The sequence below is a fragment of the Anomalospiza imberbis genome, chromosome 7 (assembly GCF_031753505.1).
Source record: "Anomalospiza imberbis isolate Cuckoo-Finch-1a 21T00152 chromosome 7, ASM3175350v1, whole genome shotgun sequence".
Lineage (NCBI taxonomy): Eukaryota > Metazoa > Chordata > Aves > Passeriformes > Viduidae > Anomalospiza > Anomalospiza imberbis.
Window position 1 is genome coordinate 30,932,437 of NC_089687.1, and position 23,257 is coordinate 30,955,693.

The following is a 23,257-nucleotide window of genomic DNA, read 5'->3' on the forward strand; positions in this document are numbered from 1 at the left end:
TGGACATGCACGGAGCTTTCCTCCTCTATTATAACCTAAAGACCATAACATTTGACATTCCGGTTGTGTAATAAATGCTGGCTTGTTTTGAAAAGGCCATCCTGTGTCACTACAAGACATCTGGTGCTTGTACTACTCCCAAAAGGGATTTAAATTAATTTAGACCCGATGGATGGCCACGAGGGAAACAGAGATGCTGAAACCATGGACACCCATTGCACAAGGCAGGAGTTTATGACAGAGGGATGAAGGACTGGAGCCCAGGAAACGTGGGGTTGTGCCAGCGAGGATGCATGAAGTAGAGCTGTGGCACTTGGCTGCCCCGATGTATTTACGTTTGTTGTTACCTCTAGGTGGCCCAATTTATCCAGAGTACCTGGAGGCAAGACTTATGTTCTCTGCCACAAGTCCTTCCGGATTGCTGCTCTGCAGGAAATGTTGTCTGTGTATCTCTTCCTATTTGCTATTCTCTGAGGAAATTTTAACATCATAAATGTGGAAAAGTAGACCAAAGCTGGTATCTATAGATACAACTAGTGGTGAATTCTTCATTTCCTTCAACAGCCATGGGACTCAATTCTACATATAAGGAAAATATATATATACACTATATATTGCATTCAATCCCACATATAAGGAAAATTTGATTACCAGAGAGGTCTCCTTCCTGAACTAATGCAAAGTTAATCTGTAGGCACACTCTTTAACATAACAGTTGTACCAGGAAAGCAACCATGAAATCTCAAAAGCTAAAGCAGAGCAAATTAAAATTTTCTGAAACAGCTGGCAGAACCTTTTGTTTCATTTCATTAAAAGCATGAATAAAATTGGGGTAGATTTCTACTATTACATTAATATTTCTGTTTATGCAGAGGTGGACAAAACACTTTCTCACATGTATGGGTTTGTGACCATGGCATGTTGCTTGCATAGTAAACTTTCAAGTAGGTAAACCAGAAGCTAGATGAAAAGGTTTCAATTAACTCTGATGCAGCTAACATTCAGAACATTAAAATATTTCCTTTTCTTGCAGATGGATTTCAAAAACTCAGTGACAATTCATTTTAGAAAAATATGGAATTTATCTATTCAGATTGTAATCTAGGAAGAGACTTGGTCCTGTCTGAAACAGATTAAAATTTAGACTGTGCTATAGTCTCTGAACCAGCAATGGAATAGCTGGTTAGGGGAAAAAGTAATTCCTTGTATCATTTGACTGGGTTTTGCAAATACAGTTCTGAGGTAGCCTGGGTTGGGATACAGATGAAATTTAGAGGAATGGAATTTACCCAATGTTCGAGTACCAAAGTTCCTAAAAAGACTTCTCATTTTTTAGTAATAAAAGTTGAAAAACCTCTGAAGAACTCTAGAGTGCCTCATCCACCATTGTGCTGGTTTTCAGGGACAGTGCATTGGGCGTGATACTGTAAAGGCTGCCCTTAGAAGTTTGTAGGATTCAAACAGTCAGTTTCTTGCCTGTTATCTTACGTAACTGTTCAGCAGAACTGTCCCTAACTACTGCTGTCCCTAATCCAACTGCTGCACAGCACAGTGGCAAAAGGAGTAATTCCAATCTGCAGTGCACAACTGCACACAGCAAAACACATCAACTCTGATGTCAAACAGTACTGATTCTAATCTTGAGAAGTCAAAATTCATGATCTATTTTTTCATAAATAACTGGAACATTACAACTTTATAATTCATTACAAGTGACTCTTCGGTAGCTTCCAGATTCAGAAGCAAGACACAGCCTGAACTTACTTCTGTTTTTCCTCTTCATTCAAATTCTTCCACTGCTCTTCAATTGTCAGCAGGATGTCATTCATGCTGGTCTTTGGATTATCATCTATCAATTTTGGACGACACTCATGTGTGAAAAATTCAAATGCAGACTTTGGTTTCTTTATTATTTTACTATTAATTAAGTCATAAGCTGTCACATGTCCAAATTTTTCACTTATCACATTTTTTTTCTTTATGCTTTGATTTGAGCTTTGTGGATCACTGCTTTTTTCACCAGTGTATTCATTCTGCTTAATAGATGTCCCTCCAACTTCAGGAATCAAGATCTTAACAGGTTCCAGCTTGTCTCCCAGAATGTCTTTAAATGCACTTCCCATACTCCAACTATCAGCAGAGATTTCAGGTAAGTCCTTAGGGACTAAGACTTGCTCATTTTTATCTATTTTGTCACCATTAGCAGAACTCAAAAGATGCTCATTGGCTTTTTTAGACTCGGGGTCCACAGGAACACTATTACTTTGAATATCAGCCATATTCTGTCCATTCTGTTCCTCCTCACGCAATAAATTTAAGGAACTGTCTGGAAAGGCATCGCTCTTAGAAACCTCTCTTTTGTCCAGGCAACTGTGTACATTATCACCACTGAATGTCTGATGATTTAAGCAGATCTCTGCGCTTTTTCCTGCTTGACAGTTTTGCACATCACTGCTGAGTGAAAGGAATGAAGTATGAGCATGTAGCTCATCATTTCCAGATGGTCCCATTTCATTAACAGCCACATCTGTTTGGTCTGTTCTATGAACAAACATGTCTTCTGAGGTAACATCTGTTTTATTACTTTCACCAGGGACTGCAGCAGGTAGTGGCCCATACAGTGATTTCAACACATTTTCAACTGCAAGTAAGACAGATTCCTGGAAAAAAAAAAAAAAAAAAAAGAAGAAAATACACACACACAAGTGCACCTGAAAATGTAACTGTCAAATACCAAGAATATGGAACAATATGCAAAGTGCTCCTATTTGGAATAATTTTTGGGCAGATCATTGCATTTCAGTTGTTCACACATTCCAAAAGATTCTGAACTGGATGCTTTCAGCTTCAAATATTTTGTGACATGTATTCTGCTCCACTAGTTTACTCTGATATCACAAAGCCAATTAAATACTTTCTCTGTAACAGGGTTTTGACTTCTGAAACCGGTATCATGTGAAGTTATTCCTACCTAATATGGAGTTAGAAGTTTACAGCCAAAACAGGTGTACCAGCACCTGAATGTGCTTGTGTAGGTATTTTTATGGTGCATGTTTCCAATTCAACTTTGCACCAAGTGATGGAAACAAGCAAGATAAAAACCCAAACTCAAAAGAAATAGAAATAAATTTATAAATAGAGAGAAAAGAAACTCCAACCCTTTTTCTAATGCCAAAGGAAAACTAGATCAAATGTAAAAATGCTGTACTAATTTTCATACAAGGGACCCTTAATAGGCAGGACGCTTACAAGAGTACCACAGACAAATAAAAAAGGTTTTTAGGAATAAGAGGATTAACATACTGGTATGACTACCTATATTCACTTTGAATAAGCACATTAATAACCACCAATGCAATCTTTCTAATTTCGGTGGCGTTTAATTGATGTCATCAATAATATATACACATCATGACAAAACAGTGCTTTGATGAGAAATCAACTCCTCTCCTGCCCACCCTCACCTTAATGGTGGTGTTTAAATAGTGATTACTTGGTTTAAATATGAAGTTAAGCATGAGATCTATACAGGGCCACATACCATAATTCCACTTAGTTTCTCTTACTGTAAAGCCATCTAAAACCAAAGTGATACATGCATATATCTGACAGCATCAAAATCTTTTACATGAACTGTGAAACTAATTTTGAAGAATCCCCCAGTTAGCCTGTTCAGTACTTTTTGATCAAAACAGTGCTCTGACAAAGACAAGCTGTCATGTAACTAAAAAAACCCCAAAACCCCAGTGACAGTGTTTATGTTTGAACATTCTGGTAGTCCCAAGGCCTTATCATGCTTATATAAAGACTGACAACTCAGAAACAGAGCAAACCTTAATTACCTTATAATGCAGCAAAACTTGTGTTTTATCAGGTGTTATATTCACATCCACAGCAGAGGCAGGTACAGCAATACTCAAAAAGAAAACAGGATATAAACGAGTACAGTCCTTTTGTGTCACCTGACTGTAGTATTGTCGAATTAACTAGAGATTGATTTAATAAATAGACATCAGTAGAGGCAATAAAATAGACAAAAATGCACAGAAACAAAATCTGACATTATAAAAGCATAACTGATTTGCTGGTTTTGTTGTTTTTTCAAGTTAAAGAATTGCTTAAAAGGTCCTCATATTCATGTATGCCAGAATAATCACCAAAAGGGCAGTTCCTCGTGGTTTCCAGCCTTCTTAGCATGGAGGTAAAAGTGATATATAGCCTATTTTCCATACAGGGCACTGTATTTTTACTTTGCATGCTGAATCTCACCTTGAATCTCATTAAGGAACCATCTCTGTCATGGGATTCAAACTAAGCTTTGAACTCCAAGAAGAGCCAGGCACATCAAATAATGCATGGAGATAGATGACCCTTATTCAGCATTTAACATACCAACACAAGTTCAGCGTTTACATATACAAAGCTTTGCCTGCCAATTGAAAACTATCGTTGTGTCCACTTTAAAACCTGCAGGAACACTTTGGCATGAGCATGATTTTCTTTCCTGGTGATGACAAGGATTAGGACAGCAAGGCTGCTGTAAGTGAAGTGCTACAAGGTTCAGTAGTAAGAGAAACCCAAGAGTATCAAATTCTGCCTACATGATGCCTAGCTGTAGCCAATGCTGCTGCACTATCACTTTCATTTCTACCCAATGCATACACAAATTTAAAGGGAAAGTATGGGTGTTTGCTTGGTAAGCCCACAGCTGGAAGTGGACAAAATCAAAACTATTTTACAGAAGAATTCTCTTAAAGGAAACTACACAAAGTTCCCTTATGGGAAATTGCACAAGTGATTTCTACAGGCTAATACAAAGAATCAATTATTCTGGTGTCTTGCATAGAGCATCCGAAAATAATTTTGTTAAACAGCCAAAACCACAACCTCCAGCTCTGTGGTCTGACTGCAGCAAATGGAATAGAACTGAGGCACCAAAAGTGTCAGACTTGTGGAAGGGCTTTCTGTTGTAAATGCTAGTATTTTCACCTGTAATACTCTAAACTATTGCATGGGGGAAAAAAAGTTGTAGATTGCTTACGTGTCTCTGTCCTCAAAGAAATCACATTTCTATTCCTTGAATTAAAAGCTAGAGGATGTTACCTTCAGTATTTCCTTCTGAAGAACCGGACGATTATTTATAAAAATGAAACTCCTTTCTGAACTTGAAAGGCTTGTCAAAGAAGTGTCTGACTCAGCTTTTGGGAGAAATCCAGAAAGATTTATCTGCAATGATAAAACAAATACAGTGCAAAAGTCTTTTAAAGAACCCAAAATGTTTTTATAAAGGTGAGATAGTGAACCAAAATTGTATGGGAGTCCAAGTCCTTCAAATGCATGCACTGCTTCCTGACAGCTACAATATGCAAAGATAAAGGCAGTTAGAGAAAAAAAATTAGGCTGAGGAAGATGAGTTTGTATTTATTTCCCTTGGTCAATTTATTGACATAGTTCCCATCTGGACTGCCAGTTGCAGCAGGATGCTGCCTGGAGCTGAAGCTGTGGAGAGCCAGGCCAGCAGCTCTTGGCTTGCTGACTGCAGGGTTGCCAACTTAAGCCCTGTCCAAGCCAAAGGCACAGAGTGCTGCCCAACCTGGCCAGGGCAGCATTAAACCACCCCTACAGGGAAAGCCCAAACCACACAATCCCTCCTTTTCTGTGTACAGAGCACCTTAAATAGCCTGTCACAGGGCATTTATTCAGGGCACCTAAATTTACCTACGCCACCTGTATCCAAATCATCTGACTCTCAAGAGTGCTGAGCACCCACGAATCACAGGCTGCAACAGAACCTGTGAGCACAGCACTGCCAGGGAGCCTTGGAAACAGCACATGATTTGTGTGCCTTACTTGAACTCCAAGTTTTAAGATTTTTCTGTTGAGATTCTTTAACAGGTTTTCCAGGTCAAAATAAGGCCAATGACTCCTGCTGCTTGTTCCATCTCTTCCCCCTCTCCCTCACTAAGCAACTTTGAAACTGTTGGATGGATTTCAAATCAATCTGATAAAGAAGCAGAAATCCCAAAGATGTATTTCCACAATTCCTGTGATAATTGACAGCTGTTTGGAGAGAACAACCTCAAGATAATGACCTTAGTAAAGAAAAGGCAATTGTGACTTTTCAAAAGCTAGGAACAGCAGCATGCAAGAACTGACATCCTGCCCCATACATTGCCCTCCTCCACCTGCCCAAACTAACAGGTGAAAGAACACTGGGGCAGCATGAGGATTTTGGAGATATGAGAAAGTCTGGAGAATGTTCTGGTAGCAGGGTGGATCACTGAACACAGAAATGAGTCCTCATAAACTCTGCTTTTGGCAGAACCCCTTGTATTTACTAAAATCCAAATTATCATGCATTTGAAATGGAATTTAAGATCCATGGGATTTGGCCTATCCTTCCCATTCATCTACGTCATGCAGCTATCTGCTCATGTGCTCCCTTATTCCCTCTTGACCTTGTACCAAGCATTCTGTGCTAAAGCTGGCGTGTTCTGGTCAGCAACGTCGCAAAGAACCAAACACCACTGGTCAAATTAAAGAGGTGTCAAGTATCTGTTGGATGATTATCAGAAAACAACATGCAGCACTTTGAGATTTTATTCTCCAGTTTTAGCACATCCTCCCTCAATGTTCCTCCTCTGCGCTTCAAGCTCTTTTTCTAATTCACAAATATTTGTACAAGTCTTTCACCTCCAACAGTATTTTTATATACAGAAAACATGAAAGCAAAACTGAAAGTCTCTAAATAACTCATTTAACAAGTTGCCAGATTTAGAAATGGCTGACTGCTGTTACTATTTACAGCCATGTAGAATGCTCATTAAAAGTTATCGACAATTTATAATACTAATCTTAGTAGAATTTTCATATATGAAAGTATATGAAGACAAAATTACAGAGACTGAAAAATATTAACAACTTTGATTTCATACTAGATAAACTGTTTTCAAAATTTAATATTTTAATAAAAACCACAACTTCTATATGCATTAAAATATATCTGTGAGAGGTGGAAAGCAGAATACCTTTCTTTTATACTTATCTTTATCCCAGTGGCACATGTAGCAGCTAAACTTAACCTTCACAGGAAAATAAGACCTTAGGGAAATTTCCTGTGTGAAAGTTTTCAGCTCAAATAAATCTATCCATTTACAAGACTGGGGATCTGAAAAGTTTAAAAAGTTGTGCCAGTTCTTTATTTTCTTGGTTTTCTTTTTATTTTACAAATAGCTCCTGAGTTTGCATGCTTCAAAGCTCATTTGAAATGTGTTCCTGTTTCATTCAGTGCCCATAATGGAGATGCTTTCAAGGCCAGTCTTTAAAATCCCTGGATCACTTGTTGAAGAAGTTGAAACTCTGCAGTAAGGAACAGCAAGATTAGTTTTGTCTTCAGAGTAGACTTTGCAGCAAACAAGCGTGAAGCTACACAATGAAAAAAGGAGTTAAAAGAACTAAAGAGCTGCCCTCTGGTCTGGGTAGCAAATGAGAGACAGAATGAAAGGGAAGGAAAAAAAGCAGTGTATGCCTTGCCCTTAAATACCTGTTCTAACACCTGCACACAAGGGAGGAAAAAATGATTACACAGCAACTTAACTCTGTCACTGCATAGTGTTTGGCTGCCTAGTTTAGAAATGTCCACAGTTTCTGAACGTCAACATTATGCATGGATCACTTATACACCTATAAATGATGCACATGGTATTTTACACACTATTTAGAGACAGAGAGAGAGATGGAATGTTCCCCAACTTCTATTCAAGGAATATGGATGCCTCACGATATAGCAGAGAAGTAATGTGAGAACCTAAGTGCCTCCTCCAAGCTAGTCCCTTCTAAATACCCCCTTATCTTCCCTTTGGAGCCCCCTGCACTTCTCCTGGGGGCGCATCCAAGCTACATTCAGGTAAGAATAGCTCTGGATGTTCAGTTCAGACATAAACAATTAAAACTTTGTAAAGTACAGGAAGTGACTTTGCTTTGCTCCCCCTCATTCTACTACATGCATAAAAGCAGCCTTGCAAATTCAAGACTTAAGTCTGAATAATGCTATTAAGCTGCACATATAAACAGTGAGACCTTAAAGTCTGAATAATATTATTAACCACCATGCTGAATGCAGCATGGGTAAGTTCTGTCTAAGAGCCATTGTGACTTTACAATGATTCATCTCATCCTGTCAAGGTCTACTACTACGTGATACATGAAAATGCAGCTTAGAAGGTTCCAAGGTAGCAAGATTCCCCTTTAATAAAAATTTCTCCAACAAAGTGGAAGCAGAGTAAAAAATTTTGAAAACATTAGACAAAGGAGGGTATCATGGGGAATTCCCTCATTTTCAGAAGGGGAAAAAGAAGCCAAGAACACAGAATTTTTTGAAAACTAGGTGTTTAGTTGAAATACATGTTTGGTGGAAGTTTTGCATAACTTGCCCTTCTAAGTATGTGTTTCTTTCACTGCTCAGGTGCCCCCACTGAAAGTGAGGGAATACTCTTTAGAGTAGAAGGCTAAGAGGCCACAAAGATGAGAACCATCTAAATGCTTAGATATTAACGAGAGCACAACCTGCCTGTGGGCCAGGAATCCCAACTGAGACAGCTCTGAGCAATCAGCAATTCTGCATTTGTCATCACAACTGTTTTTACTGCCATTTGATCAGTGCCACATGAGTCCTGACGAGGTGATTCTTGGAGTGGATTTTCAATCACCAAACCAATTAATTTTACGGAGAGGACAGTAATAGAATCAAATGCATTAATCAGATGTCAATCTGGAGACATGCCTTCTTTATCGAAGTCTCCTTCTTTTTGAGTATTTCTTTAGCTCTCTTCATTGACAGACCTGAAGTGAATTTGGGAGAAGGAAGTTTAAACTCACCTCAGGATATTCGCAGCAGTGTTGAAAAGGTACCATACTGCTCATAACGGCTGTTCCCAGAACTGACATACAGGCCATTTTGTGATCTGATACCCTGGTCTTCTGCCAAATAACTGCCTGAAACAAATGGCACAGAGTCAAATTTTTGACATTATATTTGCTGAACTCATGTCATGTCTATGAACATGCATATGCAACTGCACACACACTGTATATGTAACATTCTGTACCTTGACCCTCTGAAAATCACAACTTTCAGTATTAACAGACTCGATATGGTATCTTTTGACATGTCTTCTCATGTTGTATTACTTATTTATACACACAGCAATTGGAAAACTAAGCAAAGCTTGTATTCATGCATGTTTTGTGGCTATTCTGGACTTCTGTACCTGAGGGCAACTGTTAAAACAAAGTCAATACAAATATTACTTCTCCTCTTAGATAGACAGCAGTGGGATTTGTGCTTTTCCTGAGCAGTTAAAGTGAGGGTTTATGACAGGTCTGTCACAGGCTGGTCAATATTTCAAGGTGGGCACTGCAATGCTTAAGTTACTTATACCAAATGGCTTGTTTCAGCAGAAATCAGGCTATTAGCTGTCCATCCATAGCTCTCACCTGGATACTCTAGGTCTATGATAAGCCTGCCATTTAGAAAGAAAAGCTGTTTCTAAGAAACTATATATTAGGAAAGCAGTTATTTGTCTAATGAAAACTTTTACAAGTTAGAAGGATGAAGGACCATCTGCTGTATTAGCTACATGTCTTGAAATATAATTACAAAGACGTAATAAATACAGTAAGGCAATATGAACTGCAACTTGCAACAGAAGTTACTTGTCAAGTCCACTTATGCATACAGAAGGTATTACTTACTTTGGGAGGTGAAATTTTGTCAATCACTAATGAGAAGTCCTATGCCAAATAGTCACAAACTAAATTCTGAATCTGCTGACTTTTTTTGCTGTGTATCAACAACAAAAATGTTATCCTTGGTTGGTTTTCTTCTTCTAGGCAACTGAGACTGCTACATTCAGGTCCACTTCATTTTTGCCACTGTAAGTTGCCTGAGTGTATTCAATGTTTTCCTTTCAATACAAAAGGAAAAATAATGCAGCATGTTGCATTTTAAACTGGGTGTTACAGTGCTGTTGAAATTTATACTTTCAGTAGGTACTAGGTGTCCAATAAATTCAAAATGAGCTCACAGTATTCACGTACATGCTGTTAAGTGAAAGGATGGTGAGAGAGCAAAAAATACACAAGCACCCATCTCCAGAAATGCTATACATAGCCTTAAAATTCCACCTGTCCAGTGGAATATTTGCTGGCCTTCAGGGGTGAATTCCACAGAAGAACACAGTTCTCCTGGAACATGATATTCCCTTCCTGCAGGACAGGTGGAATTGTAAAGCTTTGAGACTGTTGACCCTAAACTATTACCCAAATATTTAATTTTCCAGTTCCACTACATTCTGCAGCATTTGTGAAGTGGGGCTTTTTAGTTCTGCCTGAGTGTAATTCATCTCTACAGGCAGCCTGACAGCCCTTTGCACATGCTGGATCACAGCTTGGTTATTCTACAGCAAGGTGAACCCCTCAAACATAAAACACAATTTACATTGAGTGGAGCAGTGAACAGAAAAAGGGGAGAAGGAGAAATGAGTAAGGAGAAGCCACGGGTCGGGTGTTCACAGCTCTGGCAGGGAGTCCCCCCATGCTCCAAAGCAGGCAGAGGTGAAGGACAGCCCAGGGCTGCCTCAGCCTCTCTCCTCTACACCTGCTCTAAGCCTCCTCAAAGACATTCTGGAGTGATGAAAGAATCTGTCCTCTTCTTTATAGCTCCTCTTATAAAACATATCCTGTACTGCTTCTATTTTAAAATTGATTACTTAAAATGGAAACAGAAAGTGCCAAGTGATTTTTTTCTTTACTGGATGTATTTTAAATTAAATGCATGTGACCAAACTGAGAAAGACACTTGTTACATGACTAATATAAACATCATGCTGTTTATTTTCAAGTATCCTAGTGTGATGCTGCAGGTACAGATATAAATCTTAGCTGCTGATTAATGCAAGGTTATTACACTGCTTGACCTGCTAGAATGGCTGATACTCAGAACTTTGAAAAGATCACTTGAGTAAGTTGGTTTTAAGAAAGCTGCTGAAAATAAGAACTTATTAAATGCAAACTTGCTAAAAGTAGATACTGTAATAGGTTCATATTAGTTTTTTTAATAGTCACCAGATACTCAGTACTACAGACACAATTTTAGGAAATAGTTACCACTGTAGGTTAAATTATAGCCACAAACTAAAGAGACCATGCAACTCCTAAATTTCTATACTATATAAAGACAGAATAGGGTGTGTATTCATTTCTAGCCCTGACTGTACAGAATGAAGCAACAACATAGGAGGAGCTGGTATTTTTCAGAAAATTATTTTTCTAGATTCCCCATATATATAAACAGGCATTAAAAAAAAACAGAGAAACAATGCCTGTTCTATCTAATTTATTTTGGAAAGTGTTGCCATGAGGTTCCTGCGTTACCCTATTTTTTTAACCTTGCTTATACCCTTTAGTTTAGCTAAAAATACAGCCCTCTCACACACCCCCCCATATTTTTTTCTGGGTCATATAAAGCGAGCATCTAGGATGAGCCAAGGAAGAATCTGACTCTAGTCAGTATGATGACGCTGCAGAAACAGCCCACTCAAAGATATATTATTACATATGGCCCATCTTAGATTCTGAAAGAGCTCGCCAAATATATTCCACCTCTCTGTTTCATTGAAGGGGACTGCATGATCCAGATCTTATAAAATGTCCTAATGTCATAAAATCTATTGCACAGATGCAGAAGATAATGATGTGTGTGTCTGTGTGTAACTATTTCTCCACCCCATGCAGCCCTAGGACACAGGCATACTTTTGTGGAGGTTCACAATGTACACTCCAACATAAATGACTGTATGACTCCACGCACACACAGACTAGGCATCTGTTATTTCAGGATGAACACATATAGTGCAGGAGGATTCCTTGAAAAATGTGTGAAGTGCAGAGAAAGAGTGTGCAACCTCTTCTCACTGGGGTCCCTGCTATACAGCACTAGAGAGAATTAATATTTGGTCTTCAAAGAGTATTTGCTTCATCAAAGACCCCAAGGAAGAACAGAGAGAGAAAAAAAAAGCAGTTGCTCTGCATCTTTAACTATCCTTCATATTTTAGAAATTCTACCAGCAGCTACAGTGACTGCAATACCAGATAAAAGGAAAATCTTAATTAGAGCTGGGACCAGATGCTGTTTCCAACTGTAGCTACTTCAGCACAATTATGATGCTACGAGTTATACCAACTCATTCCATTTACCTTATTACTACATAATGCAAGTGCACTTAAAGTAGACTTTTAGTACCCAAACTCCACCAATTTTCTTTATTTATTTCATGACAGTCCTGTTATTCACCCTGTAATAAGGTTTGGGGGTGTAAAAGTCTAGTTGAGCAAGCAGTTGTACATGAGCTGTAGGCTGGTAATGTAATTTGAGTTAGCTCTTTAAAAGAGAACTGCATTTCCGAGTCTCTCTAGTTTTGCGCCACATGCTTCAAAAATCTTGTCACCCTGGCATCTGAGATCTCACTGCAGATAACTCTTTGGGCCAGTACATTCCTTAACTTCTTGACTTAAAACCTAATAGCTTATTAGGCTTCAATTGGAAGCATTGCTGCCTAGCTGTTATGAGAGTACACAAAGAGGAACAAAACTAGGCAGCAATACCCCAAGACTGAATTGAGTCCAAGGGAAACAAAACCACATCATCCAATACTATGCCTATAACCTCTTCATCTTAATGATGCACAGCTCCAAGGGCTCCAGCACATTCTCTGCAGTGGAAGAAAACCCATCTGCTAAGAACAAAACTGATCAATATGAAGGCCTCACCACATTCTTTAGAATGCCAGCCTTGAAAAGTGCTGCTGTTTTTCAGCTCCATGTCTTAACTGGTGTACTGTTTTAAAACCAGCAGGAAGTTACCTTACTAAAAGGGAACCCTTGCATAAATTGCCCTTGAAAACAGAAATCACAAAAATTTTTCAATTTAGCTTATAAAAAAAATAAGCAATTAATCAATTATTTTCCTAGGTATTTTATACTCATCCCAAAGGAATCAGTTGCCCCTTCCATTTTGTATGTGATGCTGGGACAATTACCAATGGGGAGATGCAGTACAGAAACTCAAGGCACGATTTTTCCCCTCATCAGATGCAGCTACATACCTGTCTATCCCATGGCATTGCATATTTGAGCTATCAAAGGGATTGCTGAAAGACAGTCATGTTCCACAGCACTGTTCATTCTACAAATTCCAGTTTATTCCTTACTCAGATTTCCCTTTCATGACATGAGAGCACCCTCTCAACAAAAAGACTTTCTTGAGCATGACACAGTGGCAAAATGCTTGGATTTGGGAGTTAGGAGGTAAGTTAGGAGAGGAGCTAATAGATATTACAAGGAGCCAAGGATCATCTCCTAACACCTGTCTTTAAAGCCTTTGAAGAATTCCAAAGACTATTGAGACTCATATGCTCTTCGAATGCTTTAATCACACATATTCAGCCAGAAGTGTTCAGAGAACATGATCTCTTATGACCAGGTGACCCACCTAGTGGATAAGGGGAAGGCTGTGGATGTAACCTTAACTTCAGTAAAGTCCTGGACACTGTCTCCCACAGCATTCTCGTGGAGAAACTGAAAGCCCATGGCTTGGACAGGTGCATTCTTTTTGGATGTACTCTGTCTGGATGGCCAAGCCCAGAGAGTGGTGGTGAATTGAATGAAATGCAGTTGGCAACTGGTCACTACTGGGTGTTCTCCAGGGCTCAGTATCAGGGCCAGGCCTGTTTAACATCTTTTCCAATCATCTGGAGAAGGGGACTGAGGGCACCCTCAGCAAGTTTGCAGACAACATCAAGTTGGGTGGGAGTGTTGATCTGCTAGAGGGCAGGAGGGCTCTGCAGAGTGATCTGGACAGGCTGAATTGATGGGCCAAGGCCAATGGTGTGAAGTCCAAGATGAAGTGCCAGGTCCTGAACTTGCATCACAACAACCCCCTGCAGCACTACAGGGTTGGGGAAGAGAAGCTATTAAGGTGCTCACTGGAAAAGGACCAGAGGGTGCTGGTTGACTGCAGCTGAGCATGAGCCAGCATGCGGCCAAGAAGACCAACGTTATCCTGCCCTCTATCAGGAATAGTGTAGCTGCAGGAACAGGGCAGTGATTGTCTTTCTGTACTCAGCACTGGAGAGGCCACATCCCAAGTGCTGTGTGCAGTCTTGGGCCCTCACTACAAAAAAGACATGGAGGTGCTGAAGTGTGTTCAGAGAAGGGCAATGAAGCTAGAACACAAGTGTGATGAGGAGAGCCTGAGGGAGCTGGGGGTGTTTAGCCTGGAGTAAAAGAGGCTCAGGGGTGATCTTATTGCTCACTCTCTCACAGGAGGTCATAGCCAGGTAGGGGTCAGGCTCTTCTCTCAGGCAAGCAGCAACAGGACAAGAGGAAATGGCCTCAAGGTGCACCAGGGAGGCCCAGGTTAGGTGTTAGGAAAAATTTCTTCACTGCAAGAGTGGTTAGGCATTGGAACAGGCTCCCCTAGAAGTGGTGGAGTCACCATCCCTGGGAGTGTTCAAACACTGAGCAGACGTGGCACTTCACAATGTGGTTTGGTGGACATGGTGGTATTTGGTCAAAGGTTGGACCTGATGCTCTTGGAGGGCTTTTCCAACCTTAATGATTCTCAGTTTCTATGAAATGGTTCTTTCCCCCAGAGGGTGGTTGGGCACCGAAACAGACTCCCCATGCCTGTGGTCACAGCACCAAGCATGATAGAGTTCTGGAAGCATTTGGACAACACTCTTAGGCACATGGTGGGATTCTTGGGACATGCTGTGCAGGGTCAGCAGTTGGACTCAATGATCCCTGTGGGTCCCTTCCAACTCAAGATATTCTAAGATTCTATTGAATTCCACTTCCCTAGCAGGAGGAAAAATAAATAAAGCCTCCTAAACAATCAAACTACTGTCAAAACCCAGTTTCCAATCCAAAACTGTGATTCAGAAACCGTACAACATCACAGTGAATTCTATTTAAATAAAGGGAGGTTTAAAAGCCTTTTGTAAAACAGCAGTTAACAAAAATAATACATATAACAGCGACAAAGTACATTGCTAAAGAAGAGGGAAAATTCCCATGCGGCTTTGGAAACATCCTTTTTTCCACTTACCTTTTTAATACGACAGTGTGAGTGCAAAAGCCTTGCAAAGGCACATCTCAGATTCTGCAACACACTGCATATGTGAAACAGTAATTGTTTTGAGATTTTTGACATATACTGTGCTGTCATTTGTAAAAAGTGATGGATGAGAAACTGGAAACCTCAAGGAATTAGTAATAGGATATAAAGCATTTCACCTCTGGGTCACCAGTTCAAATTCAACCAGGTTGGTAGTGACCAAAAGTAGTTACCATCTGGCAGCTGTTCTCTGGCTGATGTAAATTGAGTTGAGGGTCTCAGCGCATTTCCTAGTGGACAGGTGTCCTCAGCACAGAAAAACACCATAATTAACTCTCTGTTTGGCTTTCTCAGCAAAGCCACTGAACAACAAATAGAAGCAAAGACTGAGCTGTATTCCAGGTTAGAATGGAAGCATGTTGGCTGCAGAGCACTGCAGATTCTTAATCATAATTCCTCTTTATATTTTAAGACACACAGATTAGGGAGGGATTTCATTCATCATCATTATATTAAACAGAGTAGCCTTTCCAACTAGATGGAGTTTATGTGCTGCTATTTCTGCTCAATTCAGATTTCTTTTCAACGTGCAGCTACAGCAGAGTTTGGAAGCACAATGAATGAATGCAAAGTATATTGACATTATTAAAAATAGTAAATTTACCCTAACAAACTCAATCACAAAAAATCCACACTTATTACAGAGGACAGGGACACAGAAAAAAAACTCCTGGATTTGGATTATTTCATACAAACTGTTGGTTAAGATTATGCAACTTTGGAAAATAGAGGAGACTAACCGTAAAGAAAACAAAGATGTCATCCTTTAAGTCAACATCACCAATGAAAGAGGTTTTGGGGAAGACTACTACTCACACTTATTACAAGACTTTTTAAAAGGACTTTGCATTCAAAAGTTCTGACTCGTGACTCTCTTAAGAAACAAACAAGAAACAGTTTTAGGCAGAACTGCATGTGACCAAGCTTCAAATGTTATGTGTGAAAAACACTGGAAAAAAAAATCACTTATGCCAAGTTTTCCTCAACAGGAACTGGAAAATTTACTGAGCCTACTTATGATCATCCATACTTTGCACAAGACATGGGACCAGTTGTGCACAGTATGACCTGCTGATAGGCACCATCTTTATAAACCACCTGCTGCTGAATTTTTTTTGGCTCTACTATATCTAATATTGTTAAAATAGGTATAGTTACTGGATGTCCTTGCTCATTTTGGCATTTGTGGAATAAAGGCAACTGAAACAAAATTAAAGCATTCCGTATCATCAGTTTCACAAAACAGAAGGGTATTTCTTCAACACCAGTGATTTGTAGAGACTAAGCTGAGGGCTACTGGTATTAAACAGAGAAGAGTGTTAAAACTGCAGTTCTAGAGAAGAGCTGAAACTACTAAAAGCTGTGTTTTACCACCTTGGGCAAAACACAGCCAGAGCTCACAGGTTGCTAGAACACAGCATTTGGGGCTGAGGGGTTTGAGGCAGTTTAAGCAGTAGCTGACTTTGAAATGTTCTTAACACGCCTTCAGATAACATTAACTTTAAATAAACTTGCTGAATACTCATGTAAATTATTTCCATTTGGCTGTCTCATTATTCAATATGCTTTCAAGGAACATGGTGATGAAAGAAGAAAAATACCTCTTTCTAACATAACCATACTGGCAAGAGGATCAACATTATCAGTATTCAAAGAATGTCTTGGCAGGATAAACCTTCATAAAAAGAAGGAGCACTAGCTAATCCAAGTTGTCAAAATAGCAATAGTACCTCAAGGGTTGATCTGCAAAGTGATTCATTATTTATTGCTAATGCAAACAAAACATTCTGAGCAAAAAGAGCAACTGAGTGTTTTGTATCTCAGAAAGGCACTGATGGAGAGTCCAGAATAAATAAATCTGAGGAGGAATAGAGAATATCTTTTTTCTTACCCACTAAAAATCAACCAAAGGCTGGAAGAGGATTGTCTGATTTCCTTTCTGTGAAGAACCACACTTAACAGCAATCAATATTTTCTAAAATAAGACAGACATGAAATGTAGGAAGAAGACAAAATTTCTGGAAATTTGATTCAAAAGCATAAGACACACTTTTTGAAAAAACTCAGACATGGTGGAAATTCAACATGCAATGTAGCATGCATCCTAAAACCATCTACACTTCAACAGCTCAGTAAGAGCCCCGACTTGCCAAAATAAATTTCTGCTGGAATCAATCAGGCAACCATTTTCAGATGCCTAACCTCAGATACTTTATGGCAGCTTCAGCCTTACTACATTCTTCCCCAGTAAAGCCAGGGCTATGCTTTCACAGAAACACAGAATATTTGGGTTGAAAGGGACCTTGCAGATCATCTGGTTGGTTCCAACTCCCCAGCCACGGGCAGGTTTCTCAAGACCAGTTGCTCAAACCCCATCCAACCCACCATTTTCCTTCAACTTCATATAAAATACAGGACTTTAAAAACTGGTGGGATCTGGTTTTTCTGGGGGAGGGTTGTTTTTAGCTTTGTTTTCTGGTGTGGCTTTTTAAAAAAGTATCGGTTTTGTAATTTATTTAAAAAGCTTCCTTGAAATACATTTTTATTTACACTTTTTTCACTTACTATCTTTTTTAGTCTTTCAATACATCTTTCCTTGTCTCCTTCTGTAATAGCTCATCTCTGCTATCTTCTTGCCCTTTTAAGCCCAGGAACCTGATTGTACCCTCAATGTGTATCTTCTTCCATTGCAACAGAAAGTACTGGTTCAGCCTCAAGAATCTGGGATTCTAAGAAGTCCTCTGAATAACTGCATATAGAATTTGTCTTTTAAATGAACACATTATCTATGAGCTACATAAAAAATAAAGCTATTCGGAGAAGTTGATTCTTTCTCCTAGTACATTTCTAACAAAAATATAACAAACCCCCACACAAATAAAATCACTAAGAACACTATTCAGCAGAGTATTACTATAGCACAAATATGCTGTAGTGTCTGTATGGAAAAAAACATTTTCCTGATCCAAATTAGCAATTGAAATGACAACGATATTTAGCATATAAATGCAAAAGAAATAAAGAATATTCACATTCTGTGATAAGGTAAAAAAATGCACCACTGACCTACTGCAAGTTGCTACACACTGGAAATTCAGAATTTCAAATCTTTTAAAAGGTGTGATACAACAGATGACATTTCAGTTTGCACAGAATGCCAATGGCAGTAGAAAGACAGGAATCGGAATTCAAATTTTATAAAGTTCAGTTCAGTTTTTAACTTTCAGACTATTTTAAAGCATCTCCACATGCACAGAGACAGACTACACTTTCTGTCTACTTAAGCCTTTAATTTTCCTGTCTCAGCAATGGCTACTGAGCGACCTCTTGTGATGAAACATTTGAGCACTTTCTCACTTCTTTTCCTCTTTTTAAAAAATAAATTAAATTAACAAAAGGCTAGCAGTGCAAAATGAAGAGTACCAAAACCCAGCACCATCTCTGTCATTGCAATGAAAGAAACATTTTTACCCATCCATATAATCCCTAAAAGTGGATATTGAAGAATGCACCTCTGAAGCTAATAAGTGAGGTTCAAAAAAACCCCAGTGTGCAATGGCAACTATCATGCCACCCTTCACACCATTTTTGGAGGAAGTGTTGGGAAAAATACATGTAATCACCTTCTTGGACCTTACTGCCACTCCATTAAAATAAGCAGAGAAAAAAACACCACAAGATACTCAATAGTCTGATCAAAGGGATGAAATAAAAATATGAAAGAAAATAGCATTTGTGACTTGAAGAGGGCAAAAACAAATCACCAAGAAGACAAAATTAGTTTTATTGACCACATCAGTATTGTGAACCACTGGTAGATATGTCAAGGAGCTCAATACAATCTTGGAGGTGGACACCTCCCAAGATGTCTGGTTTCAAATTCTCAGCTATCTCAATAAAGTAAGACTGCAAGTAGCTACTCTCTCTCAGCCTTAAAATACTAATTCTGTAGCCAGCTTTAGTTTTTCACCGTATCTACACAATGACATTTAAAAATACATATATAAATACAATCAAAGCATGTTAAACGAGTCCAGAAAAGGAAGGGAAATCTGTTGGCATTTCAGAAAAGTACAGTGCCTTTTCCTACTCCCACTTCAAAGGAACTGAATTGTGAATGTTTAATTGATGGGATAACTGATCAAGTCTCAATGAGCATGAGAAATATCAACAAACAGCATTATTTTAGAACAGAAACAGAATTACTGAGGGGTCTGGCCACGAGATGTCACTCTCTACTTTGTGGCAACTTGGAAGTTCATTAGCACAGCCTCCCCCTCGGAGGTGTAAAACACAGGGGTACAGCCAATGAAATCTGTTATGTTAAATGTGGGTCAGGTTAAGGGGAACTGCTCAACATGTCATTTCTGTAGCTGTGATGTAGAATTACCATTCAGCACGCAGTGAAGTCAAAGTAACCTCCAAGTAACCCCTGCATTCACCCTCCCAAGTTTAACCAAGAGCAACTAGCTCAACTAAATGTTGTTGTTGTAACATGTTACTGTTCTAACACCAATGACACAAACTGTTTTGAACTTTCCAGCCTTTTAAAATAAAATCATTGTTATGTACTGAGCTCTTATGATTCAGAATACAGCAAGCTGCCTGTATGTACTATAGCTTCCATCCAGGTAGACAGTCTAAAATAGTAAGTTTTGCAAGTTTTTTCAGGAGGCTTTGGTTAACACTTTATCAGGTCCTGTGGTCTAGTAAGGTCTCACTTCTTGGTTTGCAAAACATCACCACCATCTTCACTAACCACTAGCATGTAAAATAATTTTTATATTTCATATATTTAACCAGGCATCTGTTGCAAGAGACCAAAAATACCTGAGCCTGAGTTTTAGGAGATTAACATCAAAATCTGTAGCCATTATAAATATACACCTATGAAATGAGAAAGTAAATGGAAGACCAAAACAAAGCTATGATGAAAGAAAAATTTTAGGAATGAAAGCTTTTGCATAAGTACTACATGAACTGCATGGATTCGTCAGAAATTGACCCTTAACACAGCTGACAGAAAAAACCTCATTATTACCTTATTATGTGTTAATGTTATCCTCAGGTCTGGTTTTATAATACCATATGCTGTCAGTAGATCTTGGACTTTTTTCAGTTCTTCCTTACATTTTCTGTTTGTTGAGTAAAACTGCTTTCTTACAGGAAGATTCTTAAACAAATTTAGGACTGTTACTGTAGTACCTGCAAGAAGGTGATAAAAAATAAAGTAGAAATTACACTGAAAGCAAATCACTGACTGGATATTGAGGAAACTATTTTTACTTGAACAGACATGTTTGTATGCTGCTGCACTAAATCAAGTTATTAGCATAAGAAGAAACACACAAAATTAGCAGTCATCCTTCCCCAAAAGGTATCTCGAGACTTTTGATTCTTCACCTTTATTTAGAGTTCTAACTGCAGCATGAAGCTTTCTTTCATACACACTAACAATAGCAAGAATCAGCAGTAAATAAAGGTGAAGACTCTCTCAATGCATAAGTTAGCCTCCATTAGCAAAATGATTAATTAACAGACTAGAATCTAATCACACATATCTGGAGGAAAAGGAACACTGCTTCATTAAGGGCCTTCACAAGCATTTGCTTTAGGGTAATACCTGAAGCTCCAAATACCTCTGATCAAGGTACAGTACACAGTAGGAGGAGGAATATTCATCTACCAACACAACCACGTAAATTCCTAGCCCATAAGGATATTGTAAAGCATTAAATAAGTGAGAGAATTCAACAATTTCAACAAAAGACAAGGCATTACAACCTGCGGGCTTTCCAGCTGTGGAAAACACTCTACAGGCTAAATCTTAAAAAGAATCCTTAGTAAAAATTAGGTACACACCCTTCCTGCAGGTTAGAAAGAACTGTGACTTTGCCTGGTCCTACAGCCACGCTGCTCCCAGCAGTTCCTATGTATGGCAGCAGGGCATACATAGAAATTTATTCTTTCTCCTTTAAGCAAGGATTTTGCTACATCCAGAAACATTACTCTGGTCCTGAAGAAATCTTTCATATACTTACATAGACTTGAAGCATTTAATTTTTACAGGTTTTATTTCCACTGTAAACTTGAAGAAGTGAGTCAGAGAAGGAGAAACTAGTTTATAATTACAATCTAGAACAACTTCCAAGACTTATAATTTCTTATGCTATGACAACACATTTCTCAGCTGACAGACACAAGGCAAGAAACATTTACAGCTGCAAAGATTTCATACTCAGCCTTTAAGTACCCAACAGGTATTTCAACATCAGATAGAGCCTCAGAGAAACACAAAATACATCTGTCACCTTGCAACACCAGAACAGTGATAGCCTACCTTGCCCAAGATGGGAAGGCTTTTTAGCAGTTACATGTCCATTGCTATCCAAAGCATACTGAATGCTGAAATCATCAGCAGCTGTCTTTGTTGTGACCAAAACCTGAAGAGAGTGATTTAAAAAAACCCTATGTTAATTAGGGATAGACAAAGTTCAGAATGAGCTTAGATAAGCTTTTCTACCACACTCACCGCACTACTCTGTTACCTTAGTCACCATAATTACATTCGATTAGTTTATAAAATTTTTCTTGAACAAGTATTTCTTACAGGCACAGAAACATTCAGCATTATTCTGCATGTTTCCTGCCATTTAACTAAAAGCATTTCTATCACGCTGATTCACAAAGCACAGCAATTCCTATTATACAGCACACACTGCTCTATTTTCTATTCTAGCACAGATTAAATAAACTTTATCAATTGACAGTTCTACATTTTTACCCTCTGTGAGACAAACACAATATGACAACTTAAATTCATGTGAGATTCCACAAACTTAAAGACTACTCTCAAACAAACAATATATTACCTTTCCACACCTTAACATATCTGGCAATCAGTCACGGCAAGTTTTGTAAGCTATTAAGGTAATTAATTCAGATTGCTTTAGCAAGAGCAGTCATAAATCAGAGTTCAGTTACCAACATTGTGAATAACAGAACCACTGCCCTTTAACCACCTGGAAGACAAAGTTTAACACACATGCAGAGTTTCAGGATATTTTGGTTAATTTTAGTGTCTCACATGAATCATTCAGCATTCAGTCATGCCCCTGGAGAGAAAAACAATAATTGATTAACTGGGAATTACAGTATTGCAGACCTACTTAAGGGCCAATAGCAACATATCTTCAAACTGAAATTTCAGGGGGCTGTTTGGGTAGGCAGAACACAATTATTGCCAGGAGTGTTAATTAACATAATTACTGATACAAGGAGTAATACTTATTAAAGCACTTCATATGCTCAGGCCACCTCCCATCTCTTATGAAATGTTGCATAGAACTGATTAGAAGCTCTGAACAGATGGCATTCTGCTCTGAGAGCTCATTAGAAGGAGCCAATGATTGAGGTCTGTCGTCATCTATCAAAACACCAACATTTTTGAAAGCATCTTTGGAAATCTCCATCCAAATATACAACCCACACCTGCTTAGTGCACTGTGAATGCAGCCCAAGGTACCAAGGAGTGAAGCTGTAACATCATCTCTCCTGACCTCAACAGCTGATGGTTCTAACCAGACACAGGCATGGGTATCTTACTGCATGATCTAATCCTCGGCAGACTTGCACCCAGAACTTGACCTTGGTGCAGCATAAATTCCGAAAGGGAGAGCACAAGAAATCTGGCAGATGCTGTGCCTTTAGCAGCCTGAACACTTTTCAGATGGTTTTGAACAAACATATTTACTTTTAGCCAACAAGTTAAGTCACAAATGTCAGTACACTGCCAATCCTCTTAACACAAACACATGGCTCAGACTCAGGCAGGTCAGGAAGCAGGTTCCTGTTTCCTCATAGGGACAAAGTTTGTGCAATTGCAGTCACATACATGTCAAAGAGCAATAAGGAGCCCAGCAAGATCCCATGACTGCTGATCACCTAGATAACAAGGCAGAAATCATTACTGGAATGGTGGCTATGTGGGCCATCAGTTCCCTAAAATTACTTCTCCTGGCC

General features: G+C 38.9%; 1 protein-coding gene across 2 annotated transcripts in view; it reads right to left on the minus strand.

Moving 5' to 3' along the window:
- Window positions 1–23,257, minus strand: part of PMS1 (PMS1 homolog 1, mismatch repair system component) — a 42,114-nt gene that overhangs the window by 14,298 nt on the left and 4,559 nt on the right. Inside the window, exons 1-7 of one of the 2 annotated variants that reach the window (XM_068196342.1) lie at window positions 22,323–22,346; window positions 21,576–21,678; window positions 20,277–20,440; window positions 8,878–8,994; window positions 5,104–5,226; window positions 3,843–3,986; window positions 1,765–2,660 (exon numbers count right to left, since the gene is read on the minus strand). In XM_068196342.1, coding sequence (XP_068052443.1) covers window positions 1,765–2,660; window positions 3,843–3,986; window positions 5,104–5,226; window positions 8,878–8,994; window positions 20,277–20,440; window positions 21,576–21,678; window positions 22,323–22,331 — 1,556 coding nt within the window. In that variant the 5' untranslated portion in view covers window positions 22,332–22,346. Of the gene's footprint in view, window positions 1–1,764; window positions 2,661–3,842; window positions 3,987–5,103; window positions 5,227–8,877; window positions 8,995–20,276; window positions 20,441–21,575; window positions 21,679–22,322; window positions 22,347–23,257 lie in introns of those variants that run through there. The other variant, XM_068196341.1, reaches the window with a different exon arrangement.